At 48.9% G+C, this 24,568-nt stretch overlaps 1 protein-coding gene across 4 annotated transcripts in view; it reads right to left on the bottom strand.

The window, feature by feature from the left end:
• Positions 1 to 1,148: 1,148 nt before the first annotated feature.
• The window catches only part of FRMPD3 (FERM and PDZ domain containing 3), a 153,120-nt gene continuing 129,700 nt past the window's right edge, over positions 1,149 to 24,568 (bottom strand). For all 4 annotated transcript variants that reach the window (XM_074964395.1, XM_074964393.1, XM_074964394.1 and 1 more), the window contains 3 exons: positions 13,100 to 13,247; positions 8,396 to 9,217; positions 1,149 to 5,891 (listed from right to left, as the gene is read on the bottom strand). In XM_074964395.1, coding sequence (XP_074820496.1) covers positions 3,055 to 5,891; positions 8,396 to 9,217; positions 13,100 to 13,247 — 3,807 coding nt within the window. In that variant the 3' untranslated portion in view covers positions 1,149 to 3,054. The remainder of the gene's footprint in view (positions 5,892 to 8,395; positions 9,218 to 13,099; positions 13,248 to 24,568) is intronic.

The following is a 24,568-nucleotide window of genomic DNA, read 5'->3' as shown; positions in this document are numbered from 1 at the left end:
GAAGCACTGACCTTTCTATGCAGTGTTCACTTTAGCCAGATCTTCTGCAGGTTTCAGAGTAACAGCCGTGTTAGTCTGTATTCGCAAAAAGAAAAGGAGTACTTGTGGCACCTTAGAGACTAACCAATTTATTTGAGCGTAAGCTTTCGTGAGCTACAGCTCACTTCATCGGATGAAGTGAGCTGTAGCTCACGAAAGCTTATGCTCAAATAAATTGGTTACTCTCTAAGGTGCCACAAGTACTCCTTTTCTTTTTGCAGATCTTCTGCAGTTAGTACTAATGCCTTTTCCAATAGCCTGTTAAAACAATTCAATAGAGGGTGCTCTTCCCTCTGAGTCAGAACTGATGCAGGTTTCAGAGTAGCAGCCGTGTTAGTCTGTATCTGCAAAAAGAAAAGGAGGATCTGTGGCACCTTAGAGACTAACAAATGTATTTGAGCATAAGCTTTCGTGAGCTACAGCTCACTTCATCGGATGCATTCAGTAGAGAAAAAAAAAATGCATTCATTTTCCACTGAATGCATCCGATGAAGCGAGCTGTAGCTCACGAAAGCTTATGCTCAAATAAATTTGTTAGTCTCTAAGGTGCCACAAGTCCTCCTTTTCTTAGAACTGATGCAGTGACCTATCAGAGTATTAGAGGAAGCTGTGTTGTTGGACAGGTGGCGTCTTTCAGATGAGACATAAAAACAAGGTCCGGACCATTGGTGGCTATTAAAGAGCCCTTGGTACCTTTCACAATAGTGTTAATTCCAGTGACCTGATTCCATTCCAATTTGGGTATGTCATTACTATCACCCTCCCCTTTCACTTGCTTGGTTTCCTTCATTTTCTGACCCTAAAACCAGTGTGTAGCGTGGTGTTCTGTGTTGTAAACACTTACTGCTTTCCCTCCAGAGGTGGCTGCCTTTCGGTGGTGCGGATGTGGGCTTTGATGTTTGCGAACAGCACTGTGTGTAAATAATAATAATACATATTTCACAATCCTACAGACAGACACAAAGTGCGAGTTTGGATATTAAGATTAATATATTTAATCTTTCTTGTTTGTAAAACAAGACATAAATTTGTATATATATAATTTATATCTATATATATTTATATTTATTTATATATACTATATACAGACAATAAAAAAGTCTCCTCTCTGTTAGGCTGAGAGATTTATGGAGGAATGATATAGGCATGATGGGGAGCTCAAGGAAATTCTCCATTTCTTAGTAGATAATGGATGGGGACAGCTCCGTTGGCCTTCAGGACTGTAACAGGCATCGCCTGCCATGGACTGAACTCTGCTTTGGCTATTCCACAATATATTTTGCTACATGGTTCTTGAAAGCCGGAGGTGAGAGGTTGCTCTGTCCATATAGCGAGATCCTCCCTTCTTTGCTGATGACAATGGCCAAAGGCTGGTTGAAGCTGTGGGCCAGGGAATGTTATTGCACTAGGTAAAGGACACGTGTTAAAAGCACATTGTGCATTTCCATAACTCGTATGAAAAACAAGAGATTTCAAATGTGTGTGTCTCATATAAAAAAACAGAGATAAGAGGTGATCCATTGGATTGAGATCCCTAATCATCTCTACACTCTACAAGTGAGTGTGCATCTCCCTTCCGACACCTGCCCTCACTAGCCAATCAAATTTCTCTTTCTGAGACTTGGCTGCATATGCTCTAAAACACAGCAGCACAGGGATCCCACCATGGCCTGTTCTCCTCATGTGCGCATGAGGCAGAGTTGCAGGGTGGTTAGGGTGGATGCAGAAGCTTGGGGTTTCCCCTCGCCTCCGTTTTGGAGGAGAGGGAGGTGCACTGACACACCAGTTAAGGCGCTCCGATTTGTTAACAACAGACGCTAGGTTTGGGGGGTGTCGGGGATGACGGAAAGCAAGTAGGCACCATTTCACCACATGTCTGGAAGAAAAAAATCCAAAATGCTAAAAACGACTTGGCAATCGATCCAGTGGCATAGTAAGAGAGAGTTCCCAGGATCTCCTCACCTTGAGCAGCAGGCAGGTGGGAATGCCTGGCTCATGAGGTGGAACTCGTGTCTCACTTCCAGAACAGCTCTTGAATTCCAACCACATGCTATAGGTGAAAGCCAGTTGGGTTTATTCTCTGCTGCTCACTCCCTAATGGACATTACCACACCGTCCCACAGGGCTGTGGAGAGAGGGCAAGGACTGAGCCTTCACAGCACCTGGAGAGGTGTGTGAAGGAGGTCTATGCATAGCTGCTAGCCCAGCCTGTGGCTTGTTATAACTATGGAAACAGGCTGGGTTCCCCAGGTGTTCTTTAACTCAGCTATATCCATCCAGCTGAGGAAGAAGGAAAAGACACCCTGCTTGGGTGCATTAAGTTGTAACCCTGGGATGCTACCTTGCACTAGTGACCAGTGACCAGAGCAAGTGCGTGCACACCTGGGCTGGCATTCTGAAATCTGCTAGGGCAACCCAACTCCCTGCATCAGGTCTATAGGATTCCCCCCACCTTGAGACTACTTCACTCTCTCTAACGTGGCCTTGGGGACTTTTATATTTAAGATCCCTTCTGCTGCTGAGGGCAGCACTTGTAGTCTGAGGGTCTCTGGAGGCGTAAGAGCTGTTTTCGTGGCAAGATGCTGGCTTGGATCCAAGCGGACTCGGACCCAAGTGCAGCTGGAAGGTCTCAGCTCAGTTCCTACTTACAGACTGGCCCAGTGAACCATGATAAAGTAAAAAGTGTCAGCTGTCTGCACAGGGGAGACCCAGACCCAAATTAGCAGGGGGCGTGAACTGCTACACCTCCCACGTAAGGTCATTGACAAGACGGCATGGGAGAGCATGCAGAGTGGCCGCCTGGAGCCCACCTACAGGCTGGCAGACAGCTAACTATAGACTTAAGTTTCCCATTCAAAGTCCACCAATGCAGCTAACACTCCACAGGGAAGTAAAGAATGTCTTTGCCCCTGCAGCCCCCGTTACAAACAGGCCTTCCCTGCGGGGACACACTCACTACAAGAACCACTGACACCCAGCTTGGAATACGCTGGTTCCTTTGGTTCTGTAGCCAGCTTATTTATTGATCAGCGTCTTTAAGGAGCGCGTGAATGTGCTCATAACAGTCGCAACCGTGGCCGACTGGTGGGCCTGCTGCTCTGCCGCCTGGTGGTGACTCAGCGTTCTGGCCGTCGACTCCTCCGCCGCCCTCAGCAAGAAGGTGTAATTCCGCACCACCTCCTCTACCTTGGTCAGCAGCTCTTGGCGCTGGGACTCCGAACGCACGATGTACACTAGCTTAACGAACGTCTCAATGAGGCTGCTCAGCACCTGGAAGCTGCTTGTGATTGCTGAGAGCATGTGCGTCGGGCTCTTGTCCACAGCTGCCACCCTGCGGCAGGATGCCCTGAATTCTTTGAACTTCAGGGCAAGCTCTTGCTTGTATTCGGCCAGCTGGGAGATGTAGGGTTTGCAGTCCCGAACTTCAGGGCTCACCACACACTGCCTTAGGATGGTCAGGAGCTCATTAGTGTCCATCTGCACTGCCAGAAACCCGTCTGGCAATGCATAGGCATGGCCTCGAAGGGCATGGACCTTAGCCAGGCTCCCCTCAAAGGTGGAGGTCCTTAAGTCTATCTCCTGGGTCTGGCTGTCTTCAGGGCTGCTGCAGGCAGTGGCATCCAGGACCTGAAGGGTCCTGCTCATTACCGGGACCATCTGATTGTCCAGCTTCATGCCTGGCAGGATCTGCATGGGGATGGAATAAGAGAGCTCATCCTTCTCACTCCCGTCGTCTGCCACGTCACACTTCCGATAGTAGAAGCAATACCGGATGGAGCAGCACTTCTTGTCCTCCATATCTTCCTCCGGCAGCTCGGCATGACTAGGGTACATCTCCTCCTGGATGGAGAAAGCCGCCGAGCCCTTCTGGCTCTTCTTCTCTTGTGCTATTTGAACGTAAGATGGGTCACCGGTTCTTGGGGATTCCTGGATCTTGCCCTTAGGCGCGGAGCTGTGGGCCCCGGGGTCACCCTCACTCTGCGAGCCTTTCTGCTTGGCTGGATAGGTGTCCTGGTAGATGTCAGAGGAGAGAGATGTTCGGTCAGTCTGGTCTATTTCGCTGACACTGTAGCGGCGCATCAGCTTCTTGTAGTGCGGTGCCCCCATGCACTCTCCCCGGGAGGTGCACGTTGTCAAGCATGACATGCTATTCTCTGGATCTGACAGGTAGTCTCTGGACTCTAAGCTTGTGGATCGAATCCGCCTGCCCTTAGAAGGGCTGCTCATGCTTGTAAGCCTACCTGCTTCTGCCTGCTTCTGGTTGTCAGGGGTCTTCTCCCTCCCTTGCCTCTCCAGCTCCGGTGCGGCTAGCTGGTTGGGGTGCGGTCTCACCCCTCTGCAGATCCGCTTGCAGTCGCAGCTGCGCCTCTGCTCCCTGGACATCCCTGGGACTTTCTGCACAGGGCTGCTCTTCAGCTGACAGCTGCAGCGTCCAGGCACAGAAGGGTGCAGGTATTCCGGTGGTGGGAGGTCACCTTTGGTCTTTGGCTTGAGCAGCTCTTCCAGGAATTCCAGCTCGTACTGTTTCACCTTCTGTAGCTGGGCCTGCCGCTCGTCCGTCTCCTTCTTCAGCCGTGTCGGGAAGGTCGCAGAAAACAGCTTCCTCAACCTGAAGTGGGCTTTCGGGGCTTTGGGTTTAGCTGGAACATCAGAGTCCTGCTGGGTCGCCTCCAAAACCTTTTCCGCTTTCTTGGAAGGCACAGTGCTAATCTGCAAGCCCTCAGATCTGGACACCAGCTGGATCTGCCCTTTGGGATCCTCGCTGGTGCTCCTGGTGGACGGAGGGTGCAGACTGCTATCCTCTGCTTTTAAGCTTTTGGCACAACTTTCATGCTGCATTTTCTCCCCTTGGCTCGCAGGACCAATGTGTCTTTGGTAGGCGGGGTTTGCAGCATCACCTTTTGCTTTCTGACCTGGCTCCCCACTTGCTGGCTTCCCTCCAGGGTCTCCGCTCACTTTCTGCGAGTAGCTCTTTGAAGGAAAAGTCTTGGGGTGCAGTCTTTCGCCACCCACAGGGGAGGGATGGAAAGCGTAGCCCCTACTGCCATGAGGCTCTTTCGGGCTCAGAGAGGCTTCAGCTTGTGGCTGCGGTTGGCAGTCACACAAGGTCTCCACAGCTGGCTGACTCCCTTTAAATTTTAAATGCTTGCTACTGGAAGGCACACAGCTGCTGCACCCACTGGCCTGCTTGTCTGCTTGAGGACTAGCCACCACGGCTGCCACTTGGGCAGGCGAGCCTTTGCTGCTCACCACTTGCTGCAGAGCAGCTGAAATGGTCACTCCGCCCTCAGGATCCAGGGTTAGTTTAGGGCTCAGCCGGACCTCTTTGGGCATCTTCTCCCGTAGATCCTGCACCTGGTCCCTGCTCAAGGCAGCCGCAGCGTGCAGCGACACCTCAAAGGCTGCTTTTGAGTGGCTGGGGCCTTTGCATTCGGAGCCCGGCATTGTCACGCCCCTGTTCTTCTGCTCATTCAGCTGCAGTGAGTGCACTGGCTGGACAGCCAAGGTGTAACTCTGCTCTCCGGGCTGCTGCTCCTGCTTACTCCTGCTGCAAGCGAGGCTGGGGGTCTGGTTAGAGAAAGCTGGCTTCAGGGAAGGGCCTGGCTCCTGGCGCCCCAGAAGGTATGGCGAGGTGAGGACGGCTTGGGCAGCACAGCTCTGGATTCGAAAGGGAAGGTCCTTCCTGGCGAGCAGGTTTTCTTTGTTGATGTGCTGGGCCAGGAAGTAGGCGGCATTCTGGTGCTGCTTCATGACCGAGACCATCTCCGAGACATCGGTTAGCTCTGAGGAGTTGGTTTCGTGGCCAGAGTCCAAGGAGGACTCGGGCGTGATGGCAGCCAGAACAATCAGACCTGAGAAAACACAAGAGGAACATGGGGATGTTATGCTCAGGTCTCACCGCTGCTTGGAGGAGACAGCAATGCAGAGGGGCAGGAGAGTCCCAAAGACGGCAGCATTTGCTGGAGGAAAGAGAATTTCAGCAGAGGAACCTCAGCTCCCTCCTCCCACCACCTCCAGAAGAAGCAGAGCTGGGGGCTTGGAGAGGTCTTGACTGGCTCACCAGCTCTGGGCAATGCCTCTGTGAGCAAATGGGAATTAGTCCAGGCAAGTCTAACTGAGACTGATTGCCAGCTTCACTCTGGCTTGCTGTCTTAATTCAACAAGAGCATTTAACCTGGAAAGAGGCCCGGGGAAGGGTTCCAGCACTAGGAACAGTAGAGCCATAGGGAGTCATCTGGTGCAATGAGGGAAACCTGGCAGTAACAACGCTGCTGGAGCATGGAGGGGGATCTGTGAGAATTGGGGGAGGCCAGTGTTGCTGCCCATGCCCAGCAGGCCTTAGTGCGATTGCCCTTTACTGAGCCTGAAGGAATCCAACTGACAACACATTTGCACTTAAAAGGGCAACCTGGCCAAGGTGGCTTACAGCTGCAGAATCTACCAGGGCAGGATAACCCGGTGAACGCCCAGGGCCAAATGTCTGACTTCAGCGGGGTTACGCCAGGGGTGAGTTTGTCCCACAGCGTTGATCTGGTGGCTCATCACTATCATTACCAACCTGCACACATCAGTCATATAGAGAGGCATGCTTTGGCTCTGCTTCGCCCAAAGGCAAAAGAGCTGCCTTGGGAGAGGCTGACTGAATGGTTTGTGCTTGGGGAAGGAGTGGGCCACTGATTTCCAAAGCAGCTGCACTCTCATGTCCCATGCACGAGGGGCATGGGTTATAACAAAGCTTCCCAGTAACAGGCCCCGACTTTCCCAAATGCCAGGGGGTGCTTGACCCCGGCTCTGTCCCAGGCCCTGCCCCCACTCCACCCCTTCCTCCAAGGCCCCGCCCTGCCTCTTCCCACCCAGTTCCGCCCCCTCCCCCGAGCGTGCTGTGTCCTTGCTCCTCCCCCCTCCCTCCCAGGATCCCGCCCCCCGCGATCAGCTGTTTTGTGGTGTGCTTGAGGCTGGGAGGGAGGGAGAGGCACCGATTCGCGGGGCCCACTGGCAGGCAGGAGGCGCTGGGGCCTGAGGGGGAGCTGACAGGGGTGCTGCTGAGCATCCACCATTTTTTCCCCGTGGGAGCACCCACGGAGTCGGTGCCTATGGGTGCAGGATAACCAGGATATTACTGCATACTGCCAGCTGGAATTTCCTTCCCTTCTTCATTATGAACAGTGAAGATGCTGCAGTGTACTGGAGACTGATGGCGTCACCTCTACAGGATACCCTGTCCCTGACATCAGCCTTGGGTGCGAGGGAAGTGGGTGTGGGTGTCTCAGGGAACTGATACGGGGTTATGGGGTCTTTCATTTCTAGGTGGCTGGTTCAAATTCACTGGTGACTGAAAGTCATCTGACAGCTGTTTGCTGGCTTGTGTGAAATCAGCGTGGTCCCAGTCCAGTTCACAGCGGACAGGTGTCCCCATCACAACTGACACTGACTGCTGCTCTGAGGGAGGGCGTGTGCTGCAGAGACTGAACTCTCCTTCCAGCCGGAGAGCGCGTCTGGGAAGGGGCTCTCTGGACTCACGCTGGGCCTGCTTTGTGCACAGGCAGAGCTCTCAACCCAGCCCCTTTCTCAATTCCCTGGGGGAAGGGAGGGCAGCAGCGCTGCGCCAGCTGCCACACCGTGCGGCCAGCAGCAGATCCCGCAGCTTCTTCCAGCGGAACATCACGCTGAGCTTCTTTGAGGGGCTGTCAAAGCATGTTGGAGTATTGGCCATTTGGGCAGCATCCACTAGCTGTGCTGTTGTTGGTGACAGAGGTCATAGATCAGAGAGTCACTGAGACCGCCACCAACCCTGCTCTGTCTGGAGCAAATTCCTCAGGTTTGCTTGTAATCTTTCCAGCAGTGTGTTGAAGAACCTACAGCTCTTACCCCACTTCCCCCTCCTCCAGGGCTGTCTCAGCAGCACCATGGAGGGTATAGCACAGAGAGCGGGGAGCCAGGTTTGGGGGACCCCTCACAGCTCAGGGCACACCCTGTATGTCGGAACTCTGCTCTGCAGGGCTTCCTTGTGGCCCAGCCCGCATGGCTTTTGGGGTGCAGGTGGCTGGGTGGATCCAGCTGCAGGGACGAAGCACGCCAGCCATGGGGACTGCTGTTGTTCTCCAGTTCAGACAGGAGGATTCCATTCTCCAGCACCCCAAAAGCTTCCCAGCACCTGCCTGGCTACTCCCCCTCTGCACTAGTTCCAGGATGGGGCTCTCGCTAAGGCCTGTGCTTCCAGAATCCCCTCCAAATATGAATCAAAACTTAGACAAAAGGAGGAGAAAGAAGCAAGGATGAGAGGACAGAGAAAGGGAGGGGGAGACTCACCCCCAGATGGTACATGGAAGTACAAAAGCTCTGCCTACTCCACTACCTGCTGTCTGTTGTGGCTGGGGGTGCGGACAATCCTCCGAAGCAGCCAGAGCTTCCAGAGCCTGCAGGGTGGACACCAGGGCATCGTCTAGCTCCTGGGCGTGGTCTCGGACTGTCCGTGTTTGCACACTGTCTATCAGCGTCACGGGGATCTCGTCGTACAGGATGCCGCAGAGGTGCCGGCCCTGCTCCTGGCTCTGCGCGGCCGCCCTGCGCTTGGGGTCGTCCTCATCAGAGCTATTATCTCGAAAGCCCGGAGGCGGGGCAGCAATAGCGGGGAGCAGGGCAGTGGTCTCGTCCTCTTCCTCATCGCTCCCCGGAGGCGGGAGGGACATCAAGTCCACTATGTTGTCGTGGGAGCTGCCAGGCTTGCCACCTTTCTGAGAGGCTAGCCGGCTCTTGAGTTTGGCTTTGCAGGAGTTACAGTAGAAGCGCATGGCGTCGTTCCTCATGTGGTTGTCCATGGTGTTGGCCCTTGCCCTACTTGCCTGGCGGTCCCGGTCAAGGCCATCCGGATTGTACTCATTGGAAACACCGTCATAGCCTTGGCCGGAGCTTTTGGAAGTGGGGTCGGATTTGGTCCTGGGCCTGGTTTCCTCAAAGAAGATCAGGTTTTCATTGATGTCTGTCCTGTTTTCTCGCTGCTTCCTCTGCTCCCGCATGTGCAGGTAACAAAAGCTGACGAGCTCCGAGTCCGACCCCTTGGGAACTCGAGGGCTGGATTCCCTAGGGCTGGAGGCAGCGCCACCCAAGAACCCGCTCTCTTTCTTTCCCGAGGGCCCCACTGCAGCCGGCCGGTGGATGTTGTGCGGGTTGATGTATTCTAAACCAAAATAACAATTATGTTAGAGCAGTGCCCATGAAAAGGAAGGGACAGTCAGGAAATCCGTCATGCACCGTAGGGAGCCACCAACACTCACCTGCCTCCTGCTAGTCTACCTATTGCCTTAAAATCCTTGGGACACCACAGTGGGCATGAAACATGCAGCAGCACAAAGGGCACAATCTAGGTGGACACAGCTACTTGTTCTCCTTCAACACACCCACTTCCCAGCCCAGCTAAGCCAAGCCTAGCCCTCCCTCGCAGTGTGCCAAGAGCTTTTCCCAGCTCGGCTGATATGCTCTCCAGCAACACACCTGGTGCATTCCCCAGTCCAGCTACCGCAGTCTCCTGCCAGCTCTGTGGCACATTCACCAGCATTCAGTCGGGTAAGAGAATTTATATACAACGTCCAGTACATGCATAAAAGTATCATTTCTGTGCCGGGTAACAGCAACAGAAACAGGTGGGCAGCGACCCAGCAGAAAGGACCCTTTGACAAACTGCACAGTGATGTGTGCTGTGCTCCTATGCTCTGTGGCTCACAGCAAGAACACCAGGTGCCTTAAGCAGAGTGGCAGATGTCTTCTACTTGAATGAACCAGCTGGGACATTCAGCAGAACGGGAGTTTCCCACCTAGATGCAGCAGCTAAAATTGCCAGCTTCATTCTAATGGTTTGTAGGTTTTAGGGCCAGAAAGACCATTGTGATCATCTAGTCCAGGCCAGAGAACCCCACCCAGCAGTTCCTACATCCAGCCCAACAGCGTGTGGTGGAACTAGTTATCTGTTGGGAAGACATCTACTTTTTAATGTAAAGACTCCAAGTGATGGGGAATCTGCCACTTGGGATTCTACTCCACTGGTTAATTACCCTCACGGCTAAAGATTTGTGCCTTACATTCACCTTGAATTTGTCTAGCTCTGGCTTCCAGCCATTGGATCTTGCTGATCACAGAAATGTAGGGCTGGAAAGATCTCGAGCGGTCATCTAATCCAGCCCCCAGTGCTGAGGCAGGACCAAGGATACCAAGACCATCTAGACCAACTACAGCCCTCTAGCATCAGTAGTAAACATTATGTATGGAGTGTCCTCCACTCTCTGGAGATTTCTTTATGCAAGGTGAGACATAAAGTCCAGGCCTCGTAGGCGATTTCCGACTGCATTCGCAGCTGACCTGCACAGCTCTGCTGAGAACTAGTGCCAGGGACACAAGCTCCTTCTTACAAAGTATAAACAAAATCAAATAAATCCTAACTGAATTCATTAGCTCAGCAACTTGGGCAATTTGTCTCCCAATCTGCACATTTGTATTAAACTGTTCATCACCTGCAGTATAAAAACCGCAACAAGAATTATATATATATATATATATATATATATATATATATATATATATATATATATATATATTAAATGGAGACATCAGTGGCTAGGGGCTAAATTTGTATAGCTAAACAGCAACTCCTCCATCATGAACCCCTCTTTTCTTAGGAATTGCACGTCTCTGGGGACTCGGATGGGCGATGGAACTTTCACTTCCAGGTCACCAGTTCAAAGCCAGCTCCCTCGTCGGAAGGCTCGAGAGAGACTGAGGACCAAACAGGACATGGAGATTAAACTATTCCCTCCCTTCTAGAAGCAGGCAACCTCCAGGTCTAGGTTGAAGTGAACAGATGGGGTGAAACGCTGAAGTGACAAACTTGTCTGTGTGGGAGTGTGACCCATTGTACAGGAGGGACGAGCCCTCTGCTTTATCCCCTCCTCCACATCCCCACATCACAGCCACCTAACTTCTGCCTACATGGTAGTGAAGTGACCACACTGCAGAGTAGTGCACGGCTCTCCCTCTTCCCCCACCTCCTAGTCTCAGGCTGAGCACATTGTTGCACCTGCAGACCCCTCAGCAAGGGGCAAGCAGGAGGCTGGCTTCAGGAACTGAGCTCAGGGTACTTGCCTGGTACTACAGGGCACTAGTCACCTGCCCATGGCACAGAGCCAGAGCCCATTTGCTTCAAGGGAAAGCTGGGGGCAAGGAGGGGACCTTTGCTGCATATCTGAATCCCTTCTGTGGGCCAGCTGTGTATGTTTCTGGGCTGTAGGGTAAGGAGGAGCTGGCAAACAACTGAGCTTCAGCTGTCACCGCTAGTGTTAACACCAACTTTGAGAGGATTTTCACGGGGGAAGCACATGACCTGACTGCACAATTCTGCAGCAAAGTGTACTGGCTCCTGTCAAGGACAGCTGATCTGCGGGACGTCATCAAAGGGAGATGGATTTAACTGATAATACCAGCACGATACCCTAAAAACAGCTAAGGTTCCCCAGGACGCTTCAGTGGTCCCCAGAGAAGACAGATGTGCTCCTCTCCCAGGCAAAGAGTGGGAACCAGGGCTTGATTTTACAGTTCAGATTTTGGCACAGGCTGACTGCAGTCTGGAAATTCAGAGCCTAGGTAATATGACTCACTCCGTGGGGGCTCTCTGACCCCTCCTGCAGAAACATGTTCTCCTGAGGGAGTCTCACCTGTCTTTGTGGGCTAAATCCAACCCTTTTGTACCAAACCTGGGCAGCTGGGCTGGTGCATCGGGTTCCAGTGGGGCTGAAGGGGGAAAGAATTTCACCCTGCAGGCCACAGGCGCTCCTGTGTCACCATGCTACAGGGATAAATTGGCTGTTGGATCCAAACAGCCACCAATGCGTTGCCTCCCTCCACTTCTTTTCCTGTCCTACCCCCCAAATCCAGCTGCATGAAGACACAGAGAGAGCTCACCAACCCTGCCCCCAGGCAGTGTGGCACTGGGTCCTTTGTGGCTGCAGAGGAAGAGGCTGGATCTACCCTGACACATTTGTTTCAGTTACAGAATGGGATCCTGTGATGGGTATTGGCCCTTTAAGATAGTGTCAACTGGCCCCATCTCAAATGGAGACATGAAACCCCATGTGCATCTTAGCGAAGAAGAATCTCCTTGCCTAGCTAATGCTTCTGCTTCTACACTCTGTATTGCCCCCTGCACAGGCCAAAATTTCCAAAAGTGACTGGTGATTTTGGGTGCCCAACATGAGTCCCCTTTAAAGGTGGCATGATTTCCAGATGTGCTAAGCACACACCCCTGAAACCCAGGCCCCTCTAAGGTTCTCAGGTTGGACACCTCAAAATTAAGGCACCCAAAATCATGAGTCACTTTTGGGAATCTGGGCCATACACCTTCGGTTCTAATGCACAACAGCTGCAGTGCCAGAAGCCCTCAGCGCAGCTCCTCCAACACTCCCTGGAGGATGTCGGTGTGTCTGAATCTACATCTCTGCAGATCAGTAAAGGCAGCAGAAAAACATTCCCAAGTACGGTCCCTTTGTTCTGCACAGATGCTCAGGACAGCCTCCTCAGCGAAGAACCCTGCAAACTCATGCCAACTGTAGGATCGTGCGTCACAGTGTCTGCACATCATCTCTGCAGGGACATTGCAAGCTGGCCTGTGGGGATCCAGTGCTGATTTTTGCTGGTGGCACTAAGTCTTTATAAATGACAGGAATGTGCTGAGCCAGCTTAGATCTTCCATGTGGATTGGATATTATGATACTAAATGCTCCTTTGCGTCTGACCAGAGGTGGGGGTATAATTACTGATACCCTTTCACAGACAGAGGAACCAAGAGGTTAAGAGATTTACCACGGGCACTCAGTGAGCCAGTGGTATACCCAGAGCTAGCACCTCTGTCTTCTGAAACCCAGCTTTCTCCTGCTAGCCAATGCTGCCTGCTGTGTAGAAAGGGCCCCTGTTGGTTTTGCTTCCATCCCAATGAAGAGGAGATTTCAGAAGGAATCCATCCTAACTGTGCTAAATAGCGGGGTAGGGGGCACAAAAACCAGAGGCTGAAACGTACCTGCCTTGGAAATCTGAGGAGGCGGCGGCGGCTGGCTGGACGGCCTAGAAAAGATCATCTTCTTCGTGTCCACCAGGAGGTGGCAGTAGCCTGCTATCAGGCAGGCAAAATTGGTGGCTTCGGGCCACTCCATCAGCAGCACCAGCGGCTGGAAAGGAAAAAAGGAAAAGCAAATAAAGGCAATGGGTTTCAGCTGATACACAAATGAAGCCAAGCACGCCGAAGGGGACTGTGTTTGTGGGTCCTACACTGGATTGTGTTCTTTCTAGGTGGGAGGGGAATGCTCCCCACTTCCCCCCCTCAGCCATGGCTCTGCCACACAACCAGATCCACAGAGAAGAAACCAGCGACCCAAGAAACATGACTCGGCTGTATCATGGGGTGAACAAACACCGCTTCCTCTTCCTTATCCCCAAACAGAAAAACAAGGTACGAGATTTCACATAGCTCTAACTCTACCAACGCCACCCGGTGTTAAAACGAAGCCACCGGGACCTACAGGGGTCTGAAGAAATGTGAGCTCCCAGCAATGAAACTTCAGGAAGGGTGAATTATTAACTCCTCACCTGTGGCAGAGATTTACTGCTAACCATCTGGAAAATTAAATCTGTGCCTTAGGAGCAAGCGGTGTCATTTTGTTTAGGAGAAACACTTATTCTCATGCTATGAAAGGATTTTAATCCCTGCTTTAAGGGAAAGCTCAGACACAATCTCAGCTATTCTCTGTATAGAATATAGCCCCTGCAACTCTGATATGGTAAAATTGTCGCAATCACCATCCCACCCCCTGCACCAGCATCATCCTGTTTTAGCCACACTAGGAAGAGGCTGTTGTTAAGAGTGGACTTTATTTCCACCTGCAAAGATAAGGCTTTGGATACACTGGGGATTTGCCCCAGTTCCTGCCATCAGGGGCTAGGCACGGCAAAGCTGAACCAGTTTAAACCCTTGGGGTAGACAGGCAGAATGGCTATTTGCACTGGCGCAGTTCTGCTGATGTGATAGCATGTGCCTGTATGTATTAGGGGTTTGCACAGGTGCAGCTGCATGCAGTGTGGCTGGCCTTTGATGGCTGGATTCAGGGCAGACCCCCAGTACAGACAAAGCCTATGACTGCCCAGACCATAGAAGTCAAATTCTCTAGAAGGGAGTGGTTCAAGGTGGTTAAATGTAAACAAACTGAGGCCAGTGCAAATGAGAGCCACACATCACTGTAAAAAGAAAAGGAGGACTTGTGGCACCTTAAAGACTAACAAATGTATTTGAGCATAAGCTTTCGTGAGCTACAGCTCACTTCATCGGATGCATTCAGTGGAAAATACAGTGGGGAGATTTATATACACAGAGAACATGAAACAATGGGTGTTACCACACACACTGTAACGAGAGTGATCAGGTAAGGTGCGCTATTACCAGCAAGGGGGGGAGAGGAGGGGGGAACCTTTTGTAGTGATAATCAAGGTGGGCCAGTTCCAGCAGTTGACAAGAATGTCTGAGGAACAGTGGGGGGGGTGGGGGGAGAATAAACATGGGGAAATAGTTTTATTTTGTGTAATGACACATCCACTCCCAGTCTTTATTCAAGCCTAAGTTAATTGTATCCAGTTTGCAAATTAATTCCAATTCAGCAGTCTCTCATTGGAGTCTGTTTCTGAAGTTTTTTTGTTGAAGAATTGCCACTTTTTGGTCTGTAATCGAGTAACCAAAGAGATTGAAGTGTTCTCCGACTGGGTTTTGAACACTATAATTCTTGACGTCTGATTTGTGTCCATTTATTCTTTTACGTAGAGACTGTACAGTTTGGCCAATGTACATGGCAAGCAATGCCCCTCTGCCAGATTTCTGCTGGAGGCTAGTCCCTTTTCTCCATGCTGAAGACTTCCCAGGTGTTTGAAGCTGTCTGTCGAAGGAGGGAGCACTTGGTTTTTCCAGTCGGCAGCAAGAGTAATCTGAGAGCTAACAACAAGAAATGAAGCGATAAGACCTGACCGAGGCTGCAGAAGCAACTGTCAGCATCTGATGGTGCTAAGGGAGGGGATAAAATTCAATTCAAAGGCCAGATTCTGGGTTGTGTGCCAGTGGTGCAAAGGGCAGATTCTGGTCGGAGTGTCACAGAGTTTAAGGGCAGAAGGGACCCCCAGATCATCCAATCTGACCTCCTGTATCTCACAGGCCACCACCACCACCTGCACACTAAACCCAACAGCCGAAATTAGATCACAGTATTACAGCCCACAGGAGACATGACTTTTATGTACCACAGGCAGAAAATTGGAAGGACCAAGGTACACAGTGCCCAAGGCCCCTGCAATGACAGGGAAACAATGAAGTGAGATATACCTCGATAATCGTGGCATGTGATTGGCACCCCACATGCTGCAGAGGAAGGTGACAAACCCCCAAGGGCACTGCCAACCTGACCTGAGGGGAAATTCCTTCCTGACCCTCACATATGGCGATCAGTTAGACCCTGACCACGTGAGCAAGAACCAGCCAGCCAAGCAACGGTCATAAATGGCCACTGGAGTAGTCCCCTTGTGGAAGAGAACTCCCTACTGGCAAAAATCTGATGGAGCCGGCTTCTGCACCAGCTGCCTGCCCACCCCTGCACAGCGGGAGTGGCAGAGCTCTAAGAGATGCCAGGGCTGGGTAACCAGCTCCCTGATGCCTCCTCACTCCTTTGCGGCAAATGGAGCGGACGCAGTGAGAACCTAGCCTCAAGGATTTTTTCTACTAAAATCACAATATTTTGATTTTTGGACAATTCCACCATATGAATCAGACAGCCAGATTGTCCACGCTCTTTCCAATGCGAATCATTGTCAGAGAAACCAGATCTGAATATTCTATCAGGAACGAAACAGGACTGGGTTCTGAGTGACTCTGCCATCAATGCAACTTGGCACTTTCTGCAGATATCTGAAAGCCAAAGGGCTGAACGTATGAGGATTACCAATGCTGAGTGTCCCTTGCCATGTCTCCAAGTGAGCACAGCTACTCAGTTTTTGTTTGGTAATTAGTAAGATGCGCATCCCAGCTGACTATAGCATTACTATTCTGCAAGCAAAAAGTCTTAATTCCAATTAGCATTACTAGCTTAGCATTACTGCTTTGTTATTCGGCAAAACACATTGCTTGATTAAACGATAATGACATTTAGGCAAATGACGGATGCTAGTTTTGTTATACAATTGGTCAAATGTGAAGGTTTTATTAGTGAAAATTAAATGACATTGTTAGTTGTACCACATCACACTTGATCCAGTTGCTTACCCCCTAACTGGGCTGGTAAAAGAAAAGAGAAGGTATTATGAATGAGAGACAAAGGAGGGGGTAAACCGAGATACTTTAAAATCCTATCAATCTAGGTCCATATGTTCCAAGCATGCAAGGAGAATGAGTTGTTAAAAAGATACTTGGTTATATTATATATTCCAAGCACGCAAGGAAAATGGGTTGTTAAAAAGATACTTTGTTAAATCAGATTTGGGAATAAATGGGAAAAATTTCCATTCTGAATAGTCAGTTGTTCAATTTACAATAAATGTTGCTGGGGAATTTACTAGCTTTGAACGGCTTTCAGTTGAGCTGCTGAGTAATAATAATAAAGGAACTGAGCTGTGTTTTATGGCTTTGATTGTTTTCTCTTTGTGGATAACATGGACTTACCACGATGGGTTTAGAATCCCACTGTTTGGCAAAGACCTGTAAGGAACAGTGAGGGCTATTGTCAAAGACTGTTATTTCCCCCCAGGTATTCTATGTCTGGAAAATCAACTCTTCTGGATTATTGCAGAACTTCCGGTATCCTAACTACTACGGTAATAATCAACAACACTTATACAGCCTGTGTTGTTCCACATAAACAAATCAGTGCCAGTGATCTGCTGTAGTCCTCATGGCAGATCATGTGGTATTACTGATCCTTTTATACAGGCATGCTCTTTTAGGTTTCAGTTCAGCAAAGCTTCAAGCACTTGCTTAAATCTTTCCCCAATCAGCAAAACACTTAAGTACATGCTTAATTTTAAGTGTTTTTTTTTTTTAATTTTAAGTCTCATTGAAGTCAATGGAATGGAAGTACGTGTGTAAATGCTTTGCTGAATAGGCTTAGATGCTTAATTGAGGCATACGGGATGTCTTGAGACAAGTTGGTCAGTTTCTAATATGCATCATGTTGTGTGACAGTCCCTTCTGGTGTTATCCAGACTGATGATCTGCTAGGTCACTCCAATCCTTGACTCTGGGAGCCAGCCTTACCCTGCTCTGCTGTGAGAACCCCCACTCCTGGGCTGTTCACGCACAGACTCTGGCATGTAAGCTGCTCCCAGCTACTTGCAAGCAAATGACACTAGCCAATATCTCCGGTCCCAGACACAACCCTAGGAACCTCCGTATTGCAGTGTCCGGTTGTATCCACTGGACGCTGCAAGCTTCTATGAGTTTGTCAATTTAAAAAAGAAATTGATATGTACCCTGGCTTGTTATCCCAAGGGAAGCCTCTGACATGCTTCAAACCAAACGCACTGCTTCAGGTAGAATAAACAAACAGATTTATTAACTATAAAGATAGATATTAAGCGATTATAAGTCAAAGCATAACAAGTCACAGTGGTTACCAAAAGGAAATAAAATAAAAGCACGCAGTCTAAACTCTCAACCTTATTAGACTGCGCAACATCTAGATTAAGCAGTTTTTCTCACCCCACTGGATATTGCAGTCCTTAATATACAGATTTGTTCCTTAAACCTGGGCCAATCTTCTGTGTTGGAGTCCTGTCTTCTTCTCAGTGTCTTGGTTGCTTGCAGCATAGGTGGGGGCAGGAGAAGGGCCCAGGATGTGTCCACTCTGCCTGTTTTATACCCTCAGTCCATGTGCTTGTAGAACACAAGTCCAGGCATGCCTGGGTGCATTGCTGAGTCCCTCCAAGCAAGGCTGAGCAATTCCCCTGGTGGGGCCTCATGCAGGTGAGTCATTGCATTGTTCCCTTGCTGGACAATGGCTGTTGATGGGTTGTTTGACACCCCCCCCCAGGCGTTGGTTACTTTCCTTGCTGTTGCCTCTGGGGAACTAATATCGGGCTGATTCCCCAATTTACAGCATGTTTTAGTGACCACCATACTACACAATTCTCATAACTTCATATGCATTAATGATACACATCTATGGATAGAGAAATAACTTTCAGCAGATCATAACCTTTCCCCGGATAAGGCATGCTTTATAGGTAAGATCCCGATTATATGAAAATGAAGAATATGGGGGTTACAGTATGCTCCCCCAAGGTATAGAATGTCACAGTATGTCATGAGCATTTGTTTTCTGTTCTCCATGGCACAAGCTCCATGTCTCTTCATACTGGTGTATCTTGTCTCCATGCACATGAAATCCTCTCTCACCCTTAAACACTACTGCAAGATTGAGTGCTCATCTCCCTGGCTCCAATGCGAGGCTATTTCCTTCTAATGCCTGATCATTTCATTTTCACATGTTGACCTTTCATGATGACTTGTTTCATATCTGCCATTTTCTGATCACTAACTGGCATGTTCTGGGTGCCCATTCTTTCACTGGGATCATTACTGTATCACGGCTGGAATCTCTTGACCACATATCACCAACAGATCTACCCTTCCCTGGACGATGCTCTCTGTGGATGTTTCAGAGTAGCAGCTGTGTTAGTCTGTATCCGCATAAAGAAAAGGAGGACTTGTGGCACCTTAGAGACTAACAAATGTATTTGAGCATAAGCTTTCGCGAGCTACAGCTCACTTCACTGGATGCATGCAGTGGAAAATACAGTGGGGAGATTTTATATACACAGAGACCATGAAACAATGGGTGTTACCATACACACTGTAACGAGAGTGATCAGGTAAAGTGAGCTATTACCGGCAGGAGAGAAAAAAAACCTTTTGTAGTGATAATCAAGGTGGGCCATTTCCAGCAGTTGACAAGAACGTCTGAGGAACAGTGGGGGGTGGGGGGGAAACATGGGGAAATAGTTTTACTTCATGTAATGACCCATCCACTCCCAGTCTTTATTCAAGCCTAAGTTAATTGTATCCAGTTTGCCAATTAATTCCAATTCAACAGTCTCTCGTTGGAGTCTGTTTTTGAAGTTTTTTTGTTGAAGAATTGCCACTTTTAGGTCTGTAATCGAGTGACCAGAGAGATTGAAGTGTTCTCCGACTGGTTTTTGAATGTTATGGTTTTTGAATGTCAGCTTACCGGATCACTCTCATTACAGTTTCTTTCTGTGGATGTTGTTACTGAATTATTCATCTGATTTCTGCCGTGCAGTGGCACCTTTTGGATGAATGTTGGCTCAAGAGAAACGAGGACACATTTAAAGGACCAATCCTATTCCTTTGAAAATTTCAAACTTTGTCTCAGCTGGATTTACACATTGCACCAGTTTAGTCCATTCAAGATTTCAACATCCATTCAGACCCCAGACTACAAGTACACTATTGAGGCAAGGATGTCTGATGCTTGAGAGCTCTTTACACTCACAGATAAAAGCACAATAAAATCCAGAGGGGCTGGAAACAGAATTGGCTGCATTTTTCCACATTTTGATTTTTCAATTAATTTTTTATGTTGAAATTTCAAATTTTAATGAAAAAAAAAGAGAAAAAAAATTTTTAAAGAAAATGTCCATTAACATTTTCCTATTTTTCAACCAGCACCATCAGGACATTAATATTAGACAAATTCACACAGGAAATACGGGGCAGCTTTTTAGAACAGCTTCCCTAGGGATGTGGTGCATTCTTCATCACTCCATGTCTTTAAATCAAGATTAGATGTCTTGCTAAAGGTTATGCTGTAGCTCAATCAGAAGTGATAGGGCTTGATGGGGGAATCACTGGGAGAAATTCTCTGCCTGACTTATGTCGGAGGTCTGGTTAGATGATCAAGATGGTCCCTTCTGGCTTTAAATCCATGAATCTATGAACAGGCATAACCACAATATGAACTTCAAGCTTAGGTATGTTATTTTTGTATCTGTTTCAGTGTACTTTACACTGTCCACTCATAGCCAGAGAGATGCCCATTCATGTGCTGCAATAGAACTTGAGGTCTGAATATACATAATTTACATTCTCTGGTTTACTTGACTTCTAGTGTCAAGTTCGTAGCTAATAATCTGAGCATCTGGGCCTAACGAGACTGTCAGTTCTTCACTGGTGCCTGACCTTTTCTCCCCTTAAGCATTATTAGCTCTGACTCTATCAACTCAAAGCTCATTGTGATCAGGAACATTATTTCTCTGTCATTTGTTGATCAAGAAAATTCCCAGCTTTGTTTGTATACAATCTGAAGGCCTTTGTAAAGTCATTCTGTTTATTCCAGTTTGATCAGCAACACCTTTTGCAGGGCAAATTTGGTCATCTGCTTAATTTCTGGCAGCTTCTGTCCAATTTCAGAGCCTTTGGGTTAGTACCCTGATGGGTATATAACTTTGAGTATCGTTCTCCACCTTGATTCCAGTGGCTGCTGATTTTAGCTGGGCTCCTGTTAGCTCATTAGCTCTAGCTATCTCCATAGCTTTTTCTAGGGAAAGCACGGCTCCTCCACAGGGAAGTTCCTCTCTTCTTTACACCAACGATACAGTCTCTCACCGTCTCATACAGTGATATCATCTCTATGATATCACTGTAATCTTACATTTTCTTACAGACTAGTCAAATGTTTCTCTGACTCCTTGCGCTTTGCTGTGGAGTTTTGAACTATCAAAAACTGGGTTTGTTTTCGGCATAGCATATGCTTTATATTTATCAAAGCAAGTTCTCAGTGCTTTTCAATCTTCTGCACCGATGGAGCGGACCGCATGCTGAAAGTGCCTCTGCTTTTGCCCCTGTCCACAGTCTTGGATAGCTGCATTTGTTTCTTATTCAGATTGGGCTTCGTATGGTCCAGAAAATATCAGTTCCACAAGCTGTTTGGACCTTTGTCCTGTTTCTGGGTTGCTGCCCAATTCCAGTTCATTTTGAGTGCAGGAAAGCCAGCAATATCCACGGTGTTCTAGATGGCAGAGGAGTGTCTCTACTTCTGACACCACATATTGTTGGGTGCCTTGTTTTAATTAACTAGCAAGAGTCTGGTTAGCAGCATTTCCATCTGCTCCTCCCAATTAGAAGCCTAAGAAAAAAAAGTCTCAATCTTCCTCTCACTCTCTCCAGAAGGAAGGGTTTCAGCATGGTTCAGTGCAAATAAAACTAATGGATTCATGCAGTTTAGAGTAGCAGATCCTGTTACTTATACACATATACCCTCCCCCCCATCACCATTAGAAAGGCCTGTGCATTGCATAACAGGAAGGTCTGCTTGATATCCGATTGCCTCCCTCCCAGTCTTTACAATTGTACCAGTAGCTCCTATAAAACAGATGTTGATGGCAATGTTTGTGAATAAACTCAGTCCACCTCTGCCCCAGAATGTTTTAAAGATCGATGCTAGTACTGTCATGCAGGGGCATGGGTGTACGTGCACCAATGCCATCTACTGGCTAGAATCAGAACTGCTTCACTGTATGTCATAGGTGCGATACTGCTCGTGGAGAGTTTCCTTTACGGCAGCTGTTTTGAAGTCGTGCTTTGGGAGAAGCAGGGTCTGAGTTCCATCCGTGCTGCCACCACGAAGCTCTGAGTGACCACGGTGAGCAGCACCATGACAATGGGGAAGGCCCAGATCTTGCACTACACCGCAGGAAGGCCTGGCTCCTCCATGTAGCAATGAGGATGGGCGAATCTTCAGCGGCTGCCAACCCAGCATCATTCTATTGACTTTTCTCCAGGATCTGGCCCAGCATTATTCTACCCACCAGGGAAGATTCCTCAATGTGCACTGCAGTTATTCACCTGCTTTGTCACTTACATGAGGGAGGGGGCCCTGGGGAAGCAGGAGGGGAAGTGTCAGCCCAGTCAATGCAAGGATTAGAAAGCTACAGATTGTACTTGTAGAAAGGCCTTTTATTTCCATTACACACTGGAAGCAGCCCAAAGGCCCCTGCAAGACACTGAAATCAATAGCCAGATTCCAGGCACAGTAGCAGCCAGAGATCTTTCTGAATTAATTTTTTTGTTGTTTTCCTTTGTAAAGTCTTGATCTCTGCTAAGTGCTGGCTGGCAGCAGGCCCTGCTGGGAGACATGAAATCGATTACCCTGATGCTTTTGATTGAACTGTGCTTGGCTAATCACCAGCTCCCATGCCACTTCTGCACCTCATCTTAGCGTCTCACTCAGATGTGAGCCTAAGCTGGGTATGACATGCAGTCCAGGTGGCAATTTCCAGTGGGAAAAGATGGACCCTTTGAATCCACAGATGCCATTGTGAGGTTAGCCAGTTCCCAGGTGGCATCCTGGCTGCGTGCACAAATCTGACACCAGTGGTGCTGGAACAATTTTCATAGTGGGGGTGCTGAAGGCAGAAGCACGTATTTGGGTTTATTACTACTTCAAGCTACTGCACCCCCAACACCCCTAGTTCCAGGACCAATGTAATTTTTAGAGGGGCACAGCAGGATGTCTCCACGAATATCAGTAATAATAATAATAATTAATAAAAAGCAACTAACTACAAAGTGGCTGTGTCACAAAAATAAATACAGCTGTAATGAGTCAAAACCCAATGCAATGATTGCTTCAATAGAAAGGGATGGATTAATCACATCATGAGTGCAGTGAGAAAGGAAACGAATGTCAGATCTGAACTCAAAGAACAAGCCTTGGATCTAATCAACTGTCTGTCTGCTTGATGCTCTTATTTTTAGGGCAACTACCACCCTTTCATGGAAAACCTAGGCTCAGAGTTCCTTGGGATTAAACTAACCAGCCTCGCTACATCCTTTGCATTGGAAATTGGGCCTGGAATAAATCCTGCTGGGACTGTCATATGGATTTTTAAATGCTGCAACGAGATGGCACTAGTCTCATCTCTGTCTGGACCTTGATGACACTGTGTCCCCTCTTGACACTTGTATGTAGAAGAGATCTTGTATTCCTCAGCAAAAATAAAGAAAAAAACAACCACCAGGGAACTGTGCTAAACAGCCTCTGAGCTGCCTTTAACGGGACACTGTCACTTTAAAAGTCATGGCCCAGCCCCTGAGTGGCAGATGAAGCAGCACTCAGTGCTGCTGAGAAAGGTGGCTGGTGAAAGTGGATTTAGGCCACTTTTTTATCCTGCTGATCCAGGGCCACCTGCGCACTGGTGTGCCCACGACTCCAACAGGCCATTCTGGCATCTGGGGATTGCTGGGACCCATGGATATCTTCATTAATGATCTGGAGGATGGTGTGGATTGCACCCTCAGCAAGTTTGCAGATGACACTAAACTGGGAGGAGAGGTAGATACGCTGGAGGGTAGGGATAGGATACAGAGGGACCTAGACAAATTAGAGGATTGGGCCAAAAGAAATCTGATGAGGTTCACCAAGAGCAAGTGCAGAGTCCTGCACGTAGCATGGAAGAATCCCATGCACCGCTACAGACTAGGGACCGAGTGGCTAGGCAGCAGTTCTGCAGAAAAGGGCCTAGGGGCTACAGTGGAGGAGAAGATGGATATGAGTCAACAGTGTGCCCTTGTTGCCAAGAAGGCTAACGGCATTTTGTGCTGTATAAGTAGGAGCATTGCCAGCAGAGCGAGGGAAGTGATTATTCCCCTCTATTCGGCACTGGTGAGGCCACACCTGGAGCATTGTGTCCAGTTTTGGTCCCCCAACTACACAAGGGATGTGGACAAATTGGAGAGAGTCCAGTGGAGGGCAAAAAAATGATTAGGGGCACATGACTTATAAGGAGAGGCTGAGGGAACTGGGATCATTTAGTCTGCAGAAGAGAAGAATGAGGGGGGATTTGATAGCTGCTTTCAACTACCTGAAGGGGGGTTCCAAAGAGGATGGAGCTAGGCTGTTCTCATGGTAGCTGACGACAGAACAAGGAGTAATGGTCTCAAGTTGCAGTGGGGGAAGTTTAGTTGGATATTAGCAAAACTTTTTCACTAGGAGGGTGGTGAAGCACTGGGATGAGTCACCTAGGGCGGTGGTGGAATCTCCTTCCTTAGAGGTTTTTAAGGTCAGTCTTGACAAAGCCCTGGCTGGGATGATTTAGTTGGGGATTGGTCCTGCTTTGAGCAGGGGGTTGGACTAGATGACCTCCTGAGGTCCCTTCCAACCCTGACATTCTATGATGCTCCAGTCACCCCCCTTTTCCACAGCCATGCACCCTATACTGTTGGCTGGCAGATGAGGTTTTTTGAGAGCCACTATGGCCGTACCTCCCAGCTGAGGATGGTCCAGTGCAGGGGTCATTCACAGTGGCCATGCAAGTTGTGTGTTGCATCCTTAGGGTCTGATCCAATGCTCACTGAAGTCAATGGAGGGGAAACCCTGGCCCCACTGAAGACAGTAAGAGTTTTGCCACTGGCTACAGTAGGGCCAGGATGTCACCTCTGTTGACT

The sequence above is a fragment of the Natator depressus genome, chromosome 9, assembly GCF_965152275.1.
Source record: "Natator depressus isolate rNatDep1 chromosome 9, rNatDep2.hap1, whole genome shotgun sequence".
Lineage (NCBI taxonomy): Eukaryota > Metazoa > Chordata > Testudines > Cheloniidae > Natator > Natator depressus.
The sequence above is the reverse complement of the archived record's forward strand: the minus strand, read 5'-3'. Positions and strand labels throughout refer to the sequence as shown.